At 42.4% G+C, this 22233-nt stretch overlaps 1 protein-coding gene across 3 annotated transcripts in view; it reads left to right on the top strand.

Moving 5' to 3' along the window:
• Positions 1 to 619: 619 nt before the first annotated feature.
• The window catches only part of abcd4 (ATP binding cassette subfamily D member 4), a 35613-nt gene continuing 13999 nt past the window's right edge, over positions 620 to 22233 (top strand). Inside the window, exons 1-12 of one of the 3 annotated variants that reach the window (XM_082977071.1) lie at positions 620 to 1924; positions 2411 to 2532; positions 3550 to 3677; positions 4881 to 5020; positions 5169 to 5285; positions 10753 to 10878; positions 11056 to 11106; positions 11214 to 11308; positions 11536 to 11657; positions 14293 to 14384; positions 14484 to 14573; positions 15437 to 15582. In XM_082977071.1, coding sequence (XP_082833197.1) covers positions 1884 to 1924; positions 2411 to 2532; positions 3550 to 3677; positions 4881 to 5020; positions 5169 to 5285; positions 10753 to 10878; positions 11056 to 11106; positions 11214 to 11308; positions 11536 to 11657; positions 14293 to 14384; positions 14484 to 14573; positions 15437 to 15582 — 1270 coding nt within the window. In that variant the 5' untranslated portion in view covers positions 620 to 1883. Of the gene's footprint in view, positions 1925 to 2410; positions 2533 to 2612; positions 2655 to 3549; positions 3678 to 4880; positions 5021 to 5168; positions 5286 to 9112; positions 9181 to 10752; positions 10879 to 11055; positions 11107 to 11213; positions 11309 to 11535; positions 11658 to 14292; positions 14385 to 14483; positions 14574 to 15436; positions 15583 to 22233 lie in introns of those variants that run through there. The other 2 variants (XM_045721153.2, XM_082977072.1) reach the window with 2 other exon arrangements.

Consider the following 22233-nt stretch of genomic DNA (forward strand, 5'->3'; position numbering starts at 1 on the left):
AGGGTTACTTAATCATTATAATAAATATTTTAATTGTATGAATATGTTTTGTAAGGGTTATGTATGGGTTATGAATGTGTTATGTATGTGCTGTGAAGTGTTTTTAATGTGTTATGTATGTGTTATGAAGGGTTATGAATGTGTAATGTAGTATTATGAAGGATTATTAATTTGTTATGAAGGGTTATGAATGTATAATGTAGTATTATGAAGGATTATTAATGTGTTATAAATGTGTTATGAATGAGTTATGAATTCCCCCCCTCTGTGTTCCCCCCTTTTGAGACTGTGTGGAGGAGGGCGTTGGGAGCTTGCTACAAGCTTCACTCTGTCGATAGGCTGAGAGAGGACTGACCACTGCCAGTAACGCACACAACAAAGCCATCATCCTACTGGCCCTGCAGTGTCTGACATCAAGGTCACGTCCCAATTACCTCCCCTTCCTCCCAAAGTGTGTACTTGATTTGAAAGGAAATTACAAGTATAAGACATGGCGAAACTCCCTCATGCCTCTACCAATCCAATGCTTTTAGATTTGTGGGAAGTAGTGAATGAGTGTACACTTCAAGAGAAAGGAGATATTATTGGGACGAACTCAACGTAACGCTCCCCTAGTGATCATAAAGGGAAGGAGACTACAAAGGAAGAAGAAGACTAGGACTGGGAAGGCAACTATTTAAGAGGAAGGAGTCCAGTATTCTAATATATTATATGCCATGCAGCGCTACCCAAGCACCTAGAAGTCATGAAGGAAAGGAGACTAGGAAGTGAAGGAGACTAGAGAGATAAGCCATAATAGCCATAAGAATATTGTGAATAAATCAATGCTTCTGGAATTACAACAGTGGTAGGCCTATATGTATAGGACAATACATGTCTCTTTTTGTTTTTTCTTCTTAAAAAAATATTATTAAAGTTGTTAAAAAAAATAAATAAGATGAATCTCTTCAAATATATGATTAAAATATACGGTATTATACACATTACCACAGTCACCAAAGAACAAATTGTGTTGATTCAAGTTGTCCACTAGATGGCAGCGTGCATTTTACAACAGTGGAACCTCATGCATTCTTCTTCTACTGTTTTCCCCAAAGCGAAACTTCCACGCTCCGAAGAAGATATTTTCCCACAAGTCTAGCTACTGTAGCTAGTGAACTAACACATCGGGTGACAACCAAGACAAACAAGAATGGTTATTTTTGTTTTTGACGATCGTAAAGTAAAGTCCCGTATAGAACAATGAGTCAGATGTTTCACCGGATGTATAAATCTGAAGCATCCGGTTGGCATTTCCACTCGTGACAAATCAGGAAACGTGAGGAAGTCCAGTAGCCGTTAGTGGGAGAAGATGGATTTTATCCGATATTCTGCTAATTTTCTCATCGATGAAACACTTGATCTCAGCACAGTATTCTGTTAAAAAACTAGAATATTTTACGAACAGAGTGGACTAAGGTTTGTAGACATTACCCTTTGCCAAAGTAAAAAAAAAAAAAAAAATGGCGTCGTTTACAAGGTATGAAAGGGCGAATTCCGTTATTGCGCACGTGCATTTCACATAGTAGGCGTTCCCTAACGGAATATGCTAATAGCAGCTAGAACGCACCAATAGGATCTCGCTATCCCGGTACTTGGCTCTGCCCACCCTGATTAGTTAGCTTCCATCGGAAACGACAGGCTGTGGTTGATCTTGGGTCAGTTAGAAACCAACTTTACACTGACATTTTTACCAGCTTGCTTCCTGTGTACCTTTGTCGTGGTCTTGCTGTGACAATCACATACCAGGGACAAGTTGTGAAATCACTCCACTGATATCTCCAGTCAGTTTATACAAGTCAGAAAATAGCCTACTGTGACTTTCTTTGGCTAAAACTGTACAGATGCCACCACTGGCAAGGGCGGGTGTCAAAGGCACGAAAAGGTAAGTGTTTTTAATCATTAGCTCAGCTTCATGACAGGTGATTCATTGGTCCTAATGCATCCGCTGGTGTGTGGGTGTGTGTTGGCTTGATGTTTTTCTCTTTTGCTTATATGGACTATTTCACTGCATCGACATTGACAATTGAATATTGATATATTTCACTAGCATGTACATAACTAATCTATTACGGCTGGAGCTGTGGTCATGCCTTGTCATGAGCAGAGATGTTCAGCTAGCTAAAGCAATAGCCTACTGTTAGCTGCTTGGAAAACCCAGTTTGACCAGCTCAAGGTGTTTTGAGATGGGTAAGTTAGCTGGTATGGTGCTAGTAGCTGGTTGGACCAGCTAAAACCAGCTCTGACCATCTCCCAGCTCTAGTTGGTTTGACCATCTACTATGACAGGACCCACAAAGTGTGTGTGTGTGTGTGTGTGTGTGTGTGTGTGTGTGTGTGTGTGTGTGTGTGTGTGTGTGTGTGTGACCCAGAAAGCCCAAACTAGACTGGAGGTTTGTCCAGAGGTTCTGCAGCATCCAGAGGGTTCTCTTCCCATCATGGTCCAGTCAGAACGTGCTGATGTTGGGGACGCTGGTGGGAGTCACACTCACAGGTACGGTCAGCTTTTAACCTCTATGGGCTAGGTGGGACGCTGGTGGGAGTCACACTCACAGGTACGGTCAGCTTTTAACCTCTATGGGCTAGGTGGGACGCTGGTGGGAGTCACACTCACAGGTACGGTCAGCTTTTAACCTCTATGGGCTAGGTGGGACGCTGGTGGGAGTCACACTCACAGGAACGGTCAGCTTTTAAGTGATCGTGTCATTTTATGTTCACAAATAAATGGGAAAGATAGGCGCCGTCATAACTTATAAAATAAGACTGTGCCTATTCATATGGGGGTTGAGGTAAACGGAATACTCCAATAAAGTGATCAGTGATCAAACAAATGGTGGAGAGATCAATAAATGTGGAGTTGGCAAGAGAAGTAACGATAGGGCACATTCCTGTAGTTATCTGCCTACTAGATAAATGAAGATGTGTTGGGGTGAACTGAAAGACATCTCAGTCAGGTATTTAGGGCAACTTCTCTGTATTGACTGACGGCTGTCAAACCCTCAGGAGCTTCAGTGCTCTTGTTATCAGATAGAGGAAGGGGTTATGTTTGTAAGACTATTGATGACTATTGTATTGTTCACAATGTGAATTTTTTTTTAGATCTATGAATCAATCACACAGGCACAATGCAAGGCTGCAACTAGGGTTGCAAAATCTTCATAACTTTCAAATAAAATTTCCCAGTAAAAAAATAATATACTAGTTGGAATATTCCTAGAATCAGAAGGTATCAAATATTTCTGGAAAACCTGTGATTTTTTGTTGTTGTGTAAAGTTACGGGCCTAACTAAAGCCTTATCTCTTCAAGAGATGAGCTGCATTTGTTTCTTTTGTTTTACAAGCCACACGTCTAAGTGTGCGTCCCAAATTCCCTTTATATAGTGCACTACTTTTGACCAGGTCACCTACGGTCCCCATTGGCTCTCATCAAAAGTAGTGCACTATTAAGGGAATAGGTTGCCATTTGAGACGCATCACTAACAGTTTGCCGACTCGCCTTCCCTCTCCTCAGAACAGCTGATCATTTACCAAGTGGGAGTCATCCCCAGTCAGTTCTATGAGGTCCTGTCTGACAAGGACTATGGTGCGTTCAAGAACCTCGCAGGGTTGGCCTTCCTGCTTATACTGCTCAACTCCACAGTGAGTAGTTCACTAGTTCTCAAGCACATTGACCAGTTACCAACTTCACCACTGTAGTCAACTTGAAAACATTTTTAATTTGATAACTTTTTATACTCACTCCATACCCTTCACGTTTTACCCCCAGCTAACAACAAACGTTCCCACAACTTTAGAGAATGTTGCCTAACGTTTTCATAGGAATGTTGCAGTGATGTGCACGGACTGTTTCCAAGAGACCATTCCCTTAATGTCTAACAGAACAGACAAAGAGCTGTGAATGGATCAGTGGTTCACCAATCAGGGCCTAAATGGGCTTGGCAACAGTAACAAGGGGTGATGTGTAATAAAAATGTTTAAAAATCTGAGGGAAAATGTCTCATGGGGACCATCAGGCGACGTCCTAAAAATGTCTTTAGGGATGTCACCGGAACAAGTCAAAAACCTCCAGGGGACCATGACAGAACGTCTTATGTTTTTAAACGTCCTTGGACACAGGAGTGTTCTTGCAATGTTTCAATGACACGTGTCTAGAACATGAATGTATTATATTCTGAGAACATGGCAACTATTTTCTGTGTATGTTTGGTGTGACTGCTGGAATCTTCGCCTAATCCTCAGAAAACTGGACACATGAATGTTCTTGTAACATCCCATGAAACGTGTCCAGAATATTTAATATGGAATATTATGATAACATGGTAACCACGTTATAGGTATGTTTTGTTTGACATTGAGGCAATTGTTCTCCTAACTCTTACGCCAAAACATGCTCAGTAGGTTCTCCGGAGATTTTCACTAACATACATAATTTTCCCCTAACTAACGGAAAACTGGACACTCACACATCAGGAGAACATTACAAAAATGTTCTATCCCCTTAGAATTGTTAGCTGGGGTCCATGCTGAAAGGGACTGACTACAATGTCAGCAAATACACTTCACTGACTGCTGTTTTTATGAGGTCAGGTCATTCCAACCACTCACCGTGTGTTATAGGACCTGCCCTGAAAGTGCACTCGTCATTGAGTAATCTAGGTGTCGTTGTCTTTCAGGAAATGGGTATCAAGGGAGAAATTGTGTTAACTCAGCCGGACTGAATTTCATAAGTTACAAAATCAGCAATTTTTTTTTAATGTGAAGATTTGATTTATTGTCTTGAAATTCACCCAACCAATTTGAGTAGAGGCTAAATCTATTTTTCTCTCTCTCTCTCTCCCCTAGTTGAAGAGTGTGGACCAGTATATCTGCAGTCTGATGTCTGTCAGTTGGAGGAAGTCTTTAACAGAGAGTCTCCACAGAGCTTACTTCCAGGGGAATGTTTACTACACACTCAACGTGCTCAGAGAGGACATTGATAACCCGTACGCGTACACACACACACACACACACACACACACACACACACACACACACACACACACACACACACACACACACACTGACATAGTCTCAACCTCTCCTCTCTCACTCATTTGACAATTTACAGATTTGTTGTGTGTGTTTTTCCAGAGACCAACGGATCAGTCAGGACACAGAGAGGTTATGTAAACAGATGAGCACCATGGCCAGCAGACTGATCATCTCTCCATTCACCCTGGTCTACTACACCTACCAATGTTACTACAGGTTAGTACCCTGGTCTACTACACCTACCAATGTTACTACAGGTTAGTACCCTGGTCTACTACACCTACCAATGTTACTACAGGTTAGTACCCTGGTTTACTACACCTACCAATGTTACTACAGGTTAGTACCCTGGTTTACTACACCTACCAATGTTTCTACAGGTTAGTACCCTGGTTTACTACACCTACCAATGTTTCTACAGGTTAGTACCCTGGTCTACTACACCTACCAATGTTACTACAGGTTAGTACCCTGGTCTACTACACCTACCAATGTTACTACAGGTTAGTACCCTGGTCTACTACACCTACCAATGTTACTACAGGTTAGTACCCTGGTCTACTACACCTACCAATGTTACTACAGGTTAGTACCCTGGTCTACTACACCTACCAATGTTACTACAGGTTAGTACCCTGGTTTACTACACCTACCAATGTTTCTACAGGTTAGTACCCTGGTTTACTACACCTACCAATGTTTCTACAGGTTAGTACCCTGGTCTACTACACCTACCAATGTTACTACAGGTTAGTACCCTGGTCTACTACACCTACCAATGTTACTACAGGTTAGTACCCTGGTCTACTACACCTACCAATGTTACTACAGGTTAGTACCCTGGTCTACTACACCTACCAATGTTACTACAGGTTAGTACCCTGGTCTACTACACCTACCAATGTTACTACAGGTTAGTACCCTGGTCTACTACACCTACCAATGTTTCTACAGGTTAGTACCCTGGTCTACTACACCTACCAATGTTACTACAGGTTAGTACCCTGGTCTACTACACCTACCAATGTTACTACAGGTTAGTACCCTGGTTTACTACACCTACCAATGTTTCTACAGGTTAGTACCCTGGTTTACTACACCTACCAATGTTTCTACAGGTTAGTACCCTGGTCTACTACACCTACCAATGTTACTACAGGTTAGTACCCTGGTCTACTACACCTACCAATGTTACTACAGGTTAGTACCCTGGTCTACTACACCTACCAATGTTACTACAGGTTAGTACCCTGGTCTACTACACCTACCAATGTTAGTACAGGTTAGTACCCTGGTCTACTACACCTACCAATGTTTCTACAGGTTAGTACCCTGGTCTACTACACCTACCAATGTTACTACAGGTTAGTACCCTGGTTTACTACACCTACCAATGTTACTACAGGTTAGTACCCTGGTCTACTACACCTACCAATGTTACTACAGGTTAGTACCCTGGTTTACTACACCTACCAATGTTACTACAGGTTAGTACCCTGGTCTACTACACCTACCAATGTTACTACAGGTTAGTACCCTGGTCTACTACACCTACCAATGTTACTACAGGTTAGTACCCTGGTCTACTACACCTACCAATGTTTCTACAGGTTAGTACCCTGGTCTACTACACCTACCAATGTTACTACAGGTTAGTACCCTGGTTTACTACACCTACCAATGTTACTACAGGTTAGTACCCTGGTCTACTACACCTACCAATGTTACTACAGGTTAGTACCCTGGTTTACTACACCTACCAATGTTACTACAGGTTAGTACCCTGGTCTACTACACCTACCAATGTTACTACAGGTTAGTACCCTGGTCTACTACACCTACCAATGTTACTACAGGTTAGTACCCTGGTTTACTACACCTACCAATGTTACTACAGGTTAGTACCCTGGTCTACTACACCTACCAATGTTTCTACAGGTTAGTACCCTGGTCTACTACACCTACCAATGTTACTACAGGTTAGTACCCTGGTTTACTACACCTACCAATGTTACTACAGGTTAGTACCCTGGTCTACTACACCTACCAATGTTACTACAGGTTAGTACCCTGGTTTACTACACCTACCAATGTTACTACAGGTTAGTACCCTGGTCTACTACACCTACCAATGTTACTACAGGTTAGTACCCTGGTCTACTACACCTACCAATGTTACTACAGGTTAGTACCCTGGTCTACTACACCTACCAATGTTTCTACAGGTTAGTACCCTGGTCTACTACACCTACCAATGTTACTACAGGTTAGTACCCTGGTTTACTACACCTACCAATGTTACTACAGGTTAGTACCCTGGTCTACTACACCTACCAATGTTACTACAGGTTAGTACCCTGGTTTACTACACCTACCAATGTTACTACAGGTTAGTACCCTGGTTTACTACACCTACCAATGTTACTACAGGTTAGTACCCTGGTCTACTACACCTACCAATGTTACTACAGGTTAGTACCCTGGTCTACTACACCTACCAATGTTACTACAGGTTAGTACCCTGGTTTACTACACCTACCAATGTTAGTACAGGTTAGTACCCTGGTTTACTACACCTACCAATGTTACTACAGGTTAGTACCCTGGTCTACTACACCTACCAATGTTACTACAGGTTAGTACCCTGGTTTACTACACCTACCAATGTTACTACAGGTTAGTACCCTGGTTTACTACACCTACCAATGTTAGTACAGGTTAGTACCCTGGTCTACTACACCTACCAATGTTTCTACAGGTTAGTACCCTGGTCTACTACACCTACCAATGTTACTACAGGTTAGTACCCTGGTCTACTACACCTACCAATGTTACTACAGGTTAGTACCCTGGTCTACTACACCTACCAATGTTACTACAGGTTAGTACCCTGGTTTACTACACCTACCAATGTTTCTACAGGTTAGTACCCTGGTTTACTACACCTACCAATGTTAGTACAGGTTAGTACCCTGGTTTACTACACCTACCAATGTTTCTACAGGTTAGTACCCTGGTCTACTACACCTACCAATGTTACTACAGGTTAGTACCCTGGTCTACTACACCTACCAATGTTACTACAGGTTAGTACCCTGGTCTACTACACCTACCAATGTTACTACAGGTTAGTACCCTGGTTTACTACACCTACCAATGTTAGTACAGGTTAGTACCCTGGTTTACTACACCTACCAATGTTAGTACAGGTTAGTACCCTGGTCTACTACACCTACCAATGTTTCTACAGGTTAGTACCCTGGTCTACTACACCTACCAATGTTACTACAGGTTAGTACCCTGGTTTACTACACCTACCAATGTTTCTACAGGTTAGTACCCTGGTTTACTACACCTACCAATGTTACTACAGGTTAGTACCCTGGTCTACTACACCTACCAATGTTACTACAGGTTAGTACCCTGGTTTACTACACCTACCAATGTTACTACAGGTTAGTACCCTGGTCTACTACACCTACCAATGTTTCTACAGGTTAGTACCCTGGTTTACTACACCTACCAATGTTTCTACAGGTTAGTACCCTGGTTTACTACACCTACCAATGTTACTACAGGTTAGTACCCTGGTTTACTACACCTACCAATGTTAGTACAGGTTAGTACCCTGGTTTAGTACACCTACCAATGTTTCTACAGGTTAGTACCCTGGTTTACTACGCCTACCAATGTTTCTACAGGTTAGTACCCTGGTCTACTACACCTACCAATGTTTCTACAGGTTAGTACCCTGGTTTACTACACCTACCAATGTTTCTACAGGTTAGTACCCTGGTTTACTACACCTACCAATGTTTCTACAGGTTAGTACCCTGGTCTACTACACCTACCAATGTTTCTACAGGTTAGTACCCTGGTTTACTACACCTACCAATGTTTCTACAGGTTAGTACCCTGGTTTACTACACCTACCAATGTTTCTACAGGTTAGTACCCTGGTCTACTACACCTACCAATGTTACTACAGGTTAGTACCCTGGTTTACTACACCTACCAATGTTTCTACAGGTTAGTACCCTGGTTTACTACGCCTACCAATGTTAGTACAGGTTAGTACCCTGGTCTACTACACCTACCAATGTTACTACAGGTTAGTACCCTGGTTTACTACACCTACCAATGTTAGTACAGGTCTGAATGGGTTATACACCCTATAAGGCAGATAGTACCTCATAGGTGAGTATAAGCGCCTCAGTTTGATTTGAATTGGTAACGTCTGATTGAATACATTTGCATAGACATGACATGGAATAGTATTACCATTGATGTGTTAATTGGTTTGGTATGTGGTTAGCATGGAATAGTACTACCATAGTACTACCAGCTGACAAAAAATTGATGTTTACATTTTTCTATCCATCACTCATGTCCCCTCCCCCTTATCCCCCCCTCTCCATCTCTTATCCCCCCCCTCTCCATCTCTTATCCCCCCTCTCCATCTCTTCCCCCTTATCCCCCCTCTCCATCTCTTCCCCCTTATCCCCCCCTCTCCATCTCTTATCCCCCCCTCTCCATCTCTTATCCCCCCCTCTCCATCTCTTCCCCCTTATCCCCCCCTCTCCATCTCTTATCCCCCCCTCTCCATCTCTTATCCCCCCTCTCCATCTCTTCCCCCTTATCCCCCCCTCTCCATCTCTTATCCCCCCTCTCCATCTCTTATCCCCCCCCTCTCCATCTCTTCCCCCTTATCCCCCCTCTCCATCTCTCCCCCCTTATCCCCCCCTCTCCATCTCTTCCCCCTCTCCATCTCTTCCCCCTTATCCCCCCCTCTCCATCTCCTCCCCCTTATCCCCCCCTCTCCATCTCTTCCCCCTTATCCCCCCCTCTCCATCTCCTCCCCCACTCCATCTCTTCCCCCTTATCCCCCCCTCTCCATCTCTTATCCCCCCTCTCCATCTCTTATCCCCCCTCTCCATCTCTTATCCCCCCCTCTCCATCTCTTATCCCCCCCTCTCCATCTCTTATCCCCCCCTCTCCATCTCTTATCCCCCCCTCTCCATCTCTTCCCCCTTATCCCCCCCTCTCCATCTCTTCCCCCTTATCCCCCCCTCTCCATCTCTTCCCCCTTATCCCCCCCTCTCCATCTCTTCCCCCTTATCCCCCCCTCTCCATCTCTTCCCCCTTATCCCCCCCTCTCCATCTCTTCCCCCTTATCCCCCCCTCTCCATCTCTTCCCCCTTATCCCCCCCTCTCCATCTCTTATCCCCCCCTCTCCATCTCTTATCCCCCCCTCTCCATCTCTTATCCCCCCCCTCTCCATCTCTTATCCCCCCCTCTCCATCTCTTATCCCCCCCTCTCCATCTCTTATCCCCCCCTCTCCATCTCTTATCCCCCCCTCTCCATCTCTTATCCCCCCCTCTCCATCTCTTCCCCCTTATCCCCCTCTCCATCTCTTCCCCCTTATCCCCCCCTCTCCATCTCTTATCCCCCCCTCTCCATCTCTTATCCCCCCCTCTCCATCTCTTATCCCCCCTCTCCATCTCCTCCCCCTTATCCCCCCCTCTCCATCTCTTATCCCCCCCTCTCCATCTCCTCCCCCTTACCCCCCCCTCTCCATCTCTTATCCCCCCTCTCCATCTCTTATCCCCCCCTCTCCATCTCTTATCCCCCCTCTCCATCTCTTATCCCCCCCTCTCCATCTCTTCCCCCTTATCCTTGTAGCACTGGCTGGATCGGTCCTGTTAGTATCTTTGGCTACTTCATAGTCGGGACTATCACCAATAAAATCCTCATGGGGCCAATTGTTTCAACTCTGTTTGAACAGGAGAAACTGGAGGGAGACTTCAGGTACAGGAATAATAAATACACCCTTAGTTTGTATGTAATTGGCAAACATACTGCCAATTGTGTTACCTTGTAATATTATAGATAAATGGGATATGGGACATGATAGGCTGTACTTTCTTTCACGTGATATTTTTAAGTGAAGTGACCAATCAAGTGACTTTGGGTTTTTACTTCCAGGTTCAAGCACATGCAGATCCGGTCCAACGCAGAGTCTGCTTCTTTCTACAGGTCAGTCAAACACAAGTCAGCCACATGGGTTGGACTGTGATATGATTTGTCCGTCTTGTGTCTATGCATTAAGACTTATTGGTCTGTGCTGTTTAACCTGAATACAGAGCTGGTAAGGTGGAACACATGAGAACGGACAGGAGACTGCAGACGCTGCTGCGCTGCCAGAAGAATCTGATGAACAAGGAACTCTGGCTGTACAGTAAGGACACACACACACACACACACACACACGTACGTCTGATTGATTGTGTTTAAAAAAAATAATTCTCCGTTCATCTGAAATTGAGACCTCTAGAATTATCCTAATGCAAATGGTAGGATCTAAACAACCCTCCTCTCCTCTCTTTTCTCCTCCTCCACCCACCCTATTCTCTCCTCCTCTCTTCCTCTCCCGCCCTCCTCCTCCTCTGTCCTCTCCTCTCTCAGTTGGAGTGAACACCTTTGACTACCTGGGTGGTATCCTCAGCTACATCATTATCTCCATCCCCATCTTTTCTGGTGTTTATAACAACCTCAGTCCAGGGGAGCTCAGTGCCCTCATCAGTAAGGTACAGTAGTCCAGGGGACAGTGTCCTCATCAGTAAGGGACAGTAGTCCAGGGGACAGTGTCCTCATCAGTAAGGTACAGTAGTCCAGGGGACAGTGTCCTCATCAGTAAGGTACAGTAGTCCAGGGGACAGTGTCCTCATCAGTAAGGGACAGTAGTCCAGGGGACAGTGTCCTCATCAGTAAGGTACAGTAGTCCAGGGGACAGTGTCCTCATCAGTAAGGTACAGTAGTCCAGGGGACAGTGTCCTCATCAGTAAGGGACAGTAGTCCAGGGGACAGTGTCCTCATCAGTAAGGTACAGTAGTCCAGGGGACAGTGTCCTCATCAGTAAGGTACAGTAGTCCAGGGGAGCTCAGTGTCCTCATCAGTAAGGTACAGTGATCCAGGGGAGCTCAGTGTCCTCATCAGTAAGGTACAGTAGTCCAGGGGAGCTCAGTGTCCTCATCAGTAAGGTACAGTAGTCCAGGGGAGCTCAGTGTCCTCATCAGTAAGGGACAGTAGTCCAGGGGACAGTGTCCTCATCAGTAAGGTACAGTAGTCCAGGGGACAGTGTCCTCATCAGTAAGGTACAGTAGTCCAGGGGACAGTGTCCTCATCAGTAAGGGACAGTAGTCCAGGGGACAGTGCCCTCATCAGTAAGGTACAGTGTCCTCATCAGTAAGGTACAGTAGTCCAGGGGACAGTGCCCTCATCAGTAAGGTACAGTAGTCCAGGGGACAGTGTCCTCATCAGTAAGGGACAGTAGTCCAGGGGACAGTGTCCTCATCAGTAAGGTACAGTAGTCCAGGGGACAGTGTCCTCATCAGTAAGGTACAGTAGTCCAGGGGACAGTGTCCTCATCAGTAAGGGACAGTAGTCCAGGGGACAGTGTCCTCATCAGTAAGGTACAGTAGTCCAGGGGACAGTGTCCTCATCAGTAAGGTACAGTAGTCCAGGGGACAGTGCCCTCATCAGTAAGGTACAGTAGTCCAGGGGACAGTGTCCTCATCAGTAAGGTACAGTGATCCATGGGACCGTGTCCTCATCAGTAAGGTACAGTAGTCCAGGGGACAGTGTCCTCATCAGTAAGGTACAGTAGTCCAGGGGACAGTGCCCTCATCAGTAAGGTACAGTAGTCCAGGGGACAGTGCCCTCATCAGTAATGGACAGTAGTCCAGGGGACAGTGCCCTCATCAGTAAGGTACAGTAGTCCAGGGGACAGTGCCCTCATCAGTAAGGTACAGTGGTCCATGGGACAGTGTCCTCATCAGTAAGGTACAGTGGTCCATGGGAGCTCAGTGTCCTCATCAGTAAGGTACAGTGATCCATGTGACAGTGTCCTCATCAGTAAGGTACAGTGATCCATGGGACAGTGTCCTCATCAGTAAGATACAGTAGTCCAGGGGAGCTCAGTGTCCTCATCAGTAAGGTACAGTAGTCCAGGGGAGCTCAGTGTCCTCATCAGTAAGGTACAGTAGTCCAGGGGAGCTCAGTGTCCTCATCAGTAAGGTACAGTAGTCCAGGCGAGCTCAGTGTCCTCATCAGTAAGGTACAGTGATCCATGGGACAGTGTCCTCATCAGTAAGGTACAGTAGTCCAGGGGACAGTGTCCTCATCAGTAAGGTACAGTAGTCTAGGGGACAGTGTCCTCATCAGTAAGGTACAGTAGTCTAGGGGGCATTGTCCTCATCAGTAAGGGACAGTAGTCCAGGGGACAGTGTCCTCATCAGTAAGGTTCAGTAGTCCAGGGGATAGTGTCCTCATCAGTAAGGTTCAGTAGTCCAGGGGACAGTGTCCTCATCAGTAAGGTACAGTAGTCCAGGGGAGCTCAGTGTCCTCAACAGTAAGGTACAGTGATCCATGGGACAGTGTCCTCATCAGTAAGGTACAGTAGTCCAGGGGACAGTGTCCTCATCAGTAAGGTACAGTAGTCCAGGGGACAGTGTCCTCATCAGTAAGGTACAGTAGTCTAGGGGGCATTGTCCTCATCAGTAAGGGACAGTAGTCCAGGGGACAGTGTCCTCATCAGTAAGGTACAGTAGTCCAGGGGACAGTGTCCTCAACAGTAAGGTACAGTAGTCCAAGGGACAGTGTCCTCATCAGTAAGGTACAGTAGTCTAGGGGGCATTGTCCTCATCAGTAAGGTAGGCCACTGTATTTCCCCCTCTCTCTCCACAGTTTACTTGTTGTCTTCCATGCCCTCATTACTGTCATTACCGCCTCTATCCTCTGGGTGGCAGTATATACCATCTGCTATACGTTAAAAAGGTTATCGCTAAGTCACTGTATGTAATGTCCTGTCTTGGAGAGGAAGAGAATGGAGCTCCTGAACTAGGGGACCTTTATAGTCCTGTTGTCAATACTTCCTCTTATTCTGTCTTGCAGTGCTTGACCACACACAGTCACAAATGTCTTTCTCTCTGTCCCTCTCTCTCTCTGTCCCTCTCTCTCTCTGTCCCTCTCTCTCTGTCCCTCTATCTCTCTGTCCCTCTCTCTCTCTGTCCCTCTCTGTGTCTCTGTCCCTCTGTCCCTGTCTCTCCCTCTCTGTCCCTCTCTCTCTCTCTCTGTCCCTCTCTGTCCCTCTGTCCCTGTCTCTTCCTCTCTGTCCCTCTGTCCCTGTCTCTCTCTCTCTCTCTCTCTCTCTCTCTCTCTCAGAATGCCTTTGTATGTATCTACTTGATAAGCTGCTTTAGTCAGCTAATAGACCTGTCCACCACTCTGTCAGACGTGGCTGGATACACCCACAGGTAACATTACGCATACTGATCAACCATGTGTATGTGTGTGTGTGTGTGTGTGTAGTAACACCCAGAAGCTTATTGTCATGCTGTGTGTGTTGTGGGCAGGATAGGAGAGCTGAGGGAAGTAATGGATGATATCTCGAGGACACATTGTGACTACGACCCTGCATCAGGAGATTCCTACGACTTTGACAGGTAAAACAACTGCAGTATGTTCCGTTAAGCTGGCTTCCATCTCCAGAGTACTCAAACAGGCTGCAGTATGTTCCGTTAAGCAGGCTTCCATCTCCAGAGTACTCAAACAGACTGCAGTATGTTCCGTTAAGCAGGCTTCCATCTCCAGAGTACTCAAACAGGCTGCAGTATGTTCCGTTAAGCAGGCTTCCATCTCCAGAGTACTCAAACAGACTGCAGTATGTTCCGTTAAGCAGGCTTCCATCTCCAGAGTACTCAAACAGACTGCAGTATGTTCCGTTAAGCTGGCTTCCATCTCCAGAGTACTCAAACAGGCTGCAGTATGTTCCGTTAAGCTGGCTTCCATCTCCAGAGTACTCAAACAGGCTGCAGTATGTTCCGTTAAGCTGGCTTCCATCTCCAGAGTACTCAAACAGAGCACAGGAATGAGTTTTGAAGGTCGGATTACGAGTGCAATCACAAAGCGGAGAACGCAGAAAGGAACATAATTAAGGATTTTCTCTCCTCTCCTATGTTTGGCATTTTTACATTTTAGTCATTTTGCAGAATGACATTATCCAGAATGACGTACAGGAGAAATTAAGGTTAAGTGCCTTGCTCAAGGGCACATCGACCTTTTGGTTACTGGCACAATGCTCTTAACCACTAGGCTACCTGCTAACCACCAGGCTACCTGCTAGGCTACCTGCTAACCACTAGGCTACCTGCTAACCACTAGGCTACCTGCTAGGCTACCTGCTAACCACTAGGCTACCTGCTAACCACTAGGCTACCTGCTAGGCTACCTTCTAACCACTAGGCTACCTGCTAACCACTAGGCTAACTGCTTCCTCCTCTTCACCTCCCCTCCCCTCTCCATCCAGTGACAAGGTCCACAGTGGTCCAGCAGACACAGCCTTCATCCTGGACTGTGTGTCCTACAAGAGTCCCTTCTCTGAGCAGCTGCTGGTTGAAGAGCTGAGTATCAAGATCAGCCAGGGCTCCAATCTGCTGGTGGTGGGAAACACAGGTAGGTAGACTGGTATAATATAATATACAGGTAGGTAGACTGGTATAATATAATATACAGGTAGGGGTAGACTGGTATAATATAATATACAGGTAGGGGTAGACTGGTATAATATAATATACAGGTAGGGGTAGACTGGTATAATATACAGGTAGGGGTAGACTGGTATAATATAATATACAGGTAGGGGTAGACTGGTATAATATAATATACAGGTAGGGGTAGACTGGTATAATATAATATACAGGTAGGGTAGACTGGTATAATATAATATACAGGTAGGGGTAGACAGGTATAATATAATATACAGGTAGGTAGACTGGTATAATATAATATACAGGTAGGGGTAGACTGGTATATTATAATATACAGGTAGGGGGAGACTGGTATAATATAATATACAGGTAGGGGTAGACTGGTATATTATAATATACAGGTAGGGATAGACCGGTATAATATAATATACAGGTAGGGGTAGACTGGTATATTATAATATACAGGTAGGGAGGGACTGGTATAATGTAATATGCAGGTAGGTAGACTGGTATAATATAATATACAGGTAGGGGTAGACAGGTATAATATAATATACAGGTAGGGGTAGACTGGTATATTATAATATACAGGTAGGGAGAGACTGGTATAATATAATATACAGGTAGGGGTAGACTGGTATATTATAATATACAGGTAGGGATAGACCGGTATAATATAAAATACAGGTAGGGGTAGACTGGTATATTATAATATACAGGTAGGGAGGGACTGGTATAATGTAATATGCAGGTAGGTAGACTGGTATAATATAATATACAGGTAGGGGTAGACAGGTATAATATAATATACAGGTAGGGGTAGACTGGTATATTATAATATACAGGTAGGGGGAGACTGGTATAATATAATATACAGGTAGGGGTAGACTGGTATATTATAATATACAGGTAGGGGAGGACAGGTATATTATAATATACAGGTAGGGGAGGACAGGTATATTATAATATACAGGTAGGGTTAGACTGGTATATTATAATATACAGGTAGGGGTAGACTGGTATATTATAATATACAGGTAGGGGAAGACAGGTATATTATAATATACAGGTAGGGGTAGACAGGTATTATATAATATACAGGTAGGGTTAGACAGGTATAATATACAGGTAGGGTTAGACAGGTATATTATAATATACAGGTAGGGGTAGACTTGGATTATTATAATATACAGGTAGGGGTAGACTGGTATATTATAATATACAGGTAGGGGAGACTGGTATATTATAATATACAGGTAGGGGAAGACAGGTATATTATAATATACAGGTAGGGGTAGACTGGTATATTATAATATACTGGTAGGGGTAGACTGGTATATTATAATATACAGGTAGGAGTAGACCGGTATAATATAATATACAGGTAAGGGTAGACAGGTATAATATAATATACAGGTATAATATAATATACAGGTAGGGGTAGACTGGTATATTATAATATACAGGTAGGGATAGACAGGTATATTATAATATACAGGTAGGGGTAGACAGGTATAATATATAATATAATATACAGGTAGGGGTAGACTGGTATATTATAATATACAGGTAGGGATAGACAGGTATATTATAATATACAGGTAGGGGTAGACTGGTATAATATACAGGTAGGGGTAGACTGGTATAATATAATATACAGGTAGGGGTAGACTGGTATAATATACAGGTAGGGGTAGACTGGTATAATATACAGGTAGGGGTAGACTGGTATAATATACAGGTAGGGGTAGACTGGTATTTTATAATATACAGGTAGGGGTAGACTGGTATATTATAATATACAGGTAGGGGTAGACTGGTATATTATAATATACAGGTAGGGTTAGACTGGTATATTATAATATACAGGTAGGGGTAGACAGGTATATTATAATATACAGGTGGGGTAGACAGGTATATTATAATATACAGGTAGGGGTAGACAGGTATATTATAATATACAGGTAGGGGTAGACAGGTATATTATAATATACAGGTAGGGGGGGACCGGTATAATATACAGGTAGGGTAAGACTGGTATATTATAATATACAGGTAGGGGGAGACAGGTATATTATAATATACAGGTAGGGTTAGACTGGTATATTATAATATACAGGTAGGGGTAGACTGGTATATTATAATATACAGGTAGGGGGAGACAGGTATATTATAATATACAGGTAGGGGTAGACAGGTATTATATAATATACAGGTAGGGTTAGACAGGTATATTATAATATACAGGTAGGGTGAACAGGTATATTATAATATATAGGTAGGGGTAGACTGGTATAATACACAGGTAGGGATAGACTGGTATAATATAATATACAGGTAGGGATAGACCGGTATAATATAATATACAGGTAGGGGTAGACTGGTATATTATAATATACAGGTAGGGATGGACTGGTATAATGTAATATGCAGGTAGGTAGACTGGTATAATATAATATACAGGTAGGGGTAGACAGGTATAATATAATATACAGGTAGGGGTAGACTGGTATATTATAATATACAGGTAGGGGGAGACTGGTATAATATAATATACAGGTAGGGGTAGACTGGTATATTATAATATACAGGTAGGGATAGACCGGTATAATATAATATACAGGTAGGGGTAGACTGGTATATTATAATATACAGGTAGGGGGAGACTGGTATAATATAATATACAGGTAGGGTTAGACTGGTATATTATAATATACAGGTAGGGTAAGACTGGTATATTATAATATACAGGTAGGGGGAGACTGGTATATTATAATATACAGGTAGGGGTAGACTGGTATGTTATAATATACAGGTAGGGGGAGAGACAGGTATATTATAATATACAGGTAGGGGGAGACTGGTATATTATAATATACAGGTAGGGGTAGACTGGTATGTTATAATATACTGGTAGGGGGAGACTGGTATATTATAATATACAGGTAGGGTAAGACTGGTATATTATAATATACAGGTAGGGGTAGACTGGTATATTATAATATACAGGTAGGGGTAGACAGGTATATTATGATATACAGGTAGGGGTAGACTGGTATGTTATAATATACAGGTAGGGGGAGAGACAGGTATATTATAATATACAGGTAGGGTTAGACAGGTATATTATAATATACAGGTAGGGGTAGACTGGTATATTATAATATACAGGTAGGGGTAGACAGGTATATTATAATATACAGGTAGGGGTAGACAGGTATATTATAATATACAGGTAGGGGTAGACTGGTATGTTATAATATACAGGTAGGGGGAGACAGGTATATTATAATATACAGGTAGGGATAGACAGGTATGTTATAATATACAGGTAGGGGTAGACTGGTATATTATAATATACAGGTAGGGTAAGACTGGTATATTATAATATACAGGTAGGGGGAGACAGGTATATTATAATATACAGGTAGGGGTAGACAGGTATATTATGATATACAGGTAGGGATAGACTGGTATATTATAATATACAGGTAGGGAGGGACTGGTATAATGTAATATGCAGGTAGGTAGACTGGTATAATATAATATACAGGTAGGGGTAGACAGGTATAATATAATATACAGGTAGGGGTAGACTGGTATATTATAATATACAGGTAGGGGTAGACTGGTATATTATAATATACAGGTAGGGGTAGACTGGTATAATATAATATACAGGTAGGGGTAGACTGGTATATTATAATATACAGGTAGGGTTAGACTGGTATAATACACAGGTAGGGATAGACTGGTATAATATAATATACAGGTAGGGATAGACCGGTATAATATAATATACAGGTAGGGGTAGACTGGTATATTATAATATACAGGTAGGGAGGGACTGGTATAATGTAATATGCAGGTAGGTAGACTGGTATAATATAATATACAGGTAGGGGTAGACAGGTATAATATAATATACAGGTAGGGGTAGACTGGTATATTATAATATACAGGTAGGGGGAGACTGGTATAATATAATATACAGGTAGGGGTAGACTGGTATATTATAATATACAGGTAGGGATAGACCGGTATAATATAATATACAGGTAGGGGTAGACTGGTATATTATAATATACAGGTAGGGGGAGACTGGTATGATATAATATACAGCTAGGGGGAGAGACAGGTATATTATAATATACAGGTAGGGTAAGACAGGTATATTATAATATACAGGTAGGGGAAGACAGGTATATTATAATATACAGGTAGGGGTAGACAGGTATATTATGATATACAGGTAGGGGTAGACTGGTATGTTATAATATACAGGTAGGGGTAGACTGGTATGTTATAATATACAGGTAGGGGGAGACAGGTATATTATAATATACAGGTAGGGATAGACAGGTATGTTATAATATACAGGTAGGGGTAGACTGGTATATTATAATATACAGGTAGGGGTAAGACAGGTATATTATAATATACAGGTAGGGGTAGACAGGTATATTATAATATACAGGTAGGGTAGACAGGTATATTATAATATACAGGTAGGGGTAGACTGGTATGTTATAATATACAGGTAGGGAGGGACTGGTATAATGTAATATGCAGGTAGGTAGACTGGTATAATATAATATACAGGGTAGACAGGTATAATATATATACAGGTAGGGGTACACTGGTATATTATAATATACAGGTAGGGTTAGACAGGTATATTATAATATACAGGTAGGGTGAACAGGTATATTATAATATATCGGTAGGGGTAGACTGGTATAATACACAGGTAGGGATAGACTGGTATAATATAATATACAGGTAGGGATAGACCGGTATAATATAATATACAGGTAGGGGTAGACTGGTATAATATAATATACAGGTAGGTAGACTGGTATAATATAATATACAGGTAGGGATAGACCGGTATAATATAATATACAGGTAGGGGTAGACTGGTATATTATAATATACAGGTAGGGAGGGACTGGTATAATGTAATATGCAGGTAGGTAGACTGGTATAATATAATATACAGGTAGGGGTAGACAGGTATAATATAATATACAGGTAGGGGTAGACTGGTATATTATAATATACAGGTAGGGGGAGACTGGTATAATATAATATACAGGTAGGGGTAGACTGGTATATTATAATATACAGGTAGGGATAGACCGGTATAATATAATATACAGGTAGGGGTAGACTGGTATATTATAATATACAGGTAGGGGGAGACTGGTATAATATAATATACAGGTAGGGGAGACTGGTATATTATAATATACAGGTAGGGGAAGACAGGTATATTATAATATACAGGTAGGGGTAGACTGGTATATTATAATATACTGGTAGGGGTAGACTGGTATATTATAATATACAGGTAGGAGTAGACCGGTATAATATAATATACAGGTAAGGGTAGACAGGTATAATATAATATACAGGTATAATATAATATACAGGTAGGGGTAGACTGGTATATTATAATATACAGGTAGGGATAGACAGGTATATTATAATATACAGGTAGGGGTAGACTGGTATATTATAATATACAGGTAGGGATAGACAGGTATATTATAATATACAGGTAGGGGTAGACTGGTATAATATACAGGTAGGGGTAGACTGGTATAATATAATATACAGGTAGGGGTAGACTGGTATAATATACAGGTAGGGGTAGACTGGTATAATATACAGGTAGGGGTAGACTGGTATAATATACAGGTAGGGGTAGACTGGTATTTTATAATATACAGGTAGGGGTAGACTGGTATATTATAATATACAGGTAGGGGTAGACTGGTATATTATAATATACAGGTAGGGTTAGACTGGTATATTATAATATACAGGTAGGGGTAGACAGGTATATTATAATATACAGGTGGGGTAGACAGGTATATTATAATATACAGGTAGGGGTAGACAGGTATATTATAATATACAGGTAGGGGTAGACAGGTATATTATAATATACAGGTAGGGGGGGACCGGTATAATATACAGGTAGGGTAAGACTGGTATATTATAATATACAGGTAGGGGGAGACAGGTATATTATAATATACAGGTAGGGTTAGACTGGTATATTATAATATACAGGTAGGGGTAGACTGGTATATTATAATATACAGGTAGGGGGAGACAGGTATATTATAATATACAGGTAGGGGTAGACAGGTATTATATAATATACAGGTAGGGTTAGACAGGTATATTATAATATACAGGTAGGGTGAACAGGTATATTATAATATATAGGTAGGGGTAGACTGGTATAATACACAGGTAGGGATAGACTGGTATAATATAATATACAGGTAGGGATAGACCGGTATAATATAATATACAGGTAGGGGTAGACTGGTATATTATAATATACAGGTAGGGAGGGACTGGTATAATGTAATATGCAGGTAGGTAGACTGGTATAATATAATATACAGGTAGGGGTAGACAGGTATAATATAATATACAGGTAGGGGTAGACTGGTATATTATAATATACAGGTAGGGGGAGACTGGTATAATATAATATACAGGTAGGGGTAGACTGGTATATTATAATATACAGGTAGGGATAGACCGGTATAATATAATATACAGGTAGGGGTAGACTGGTATATTATAATATACA

The sequence above is a fragment of the Salmo salar genome, chromosome 06 (assembly GCF_965601325.2).
Source record: "Salmo salar chromosome 06, fSalSal1, whole genome shotgun sequence".
Classification (NCBI taxonomy): Eukaryota; Metazoa; Chordata; class Actinopteri; order Salmoniformes; family Salmonidae; genus Salmo; species Salmo salar.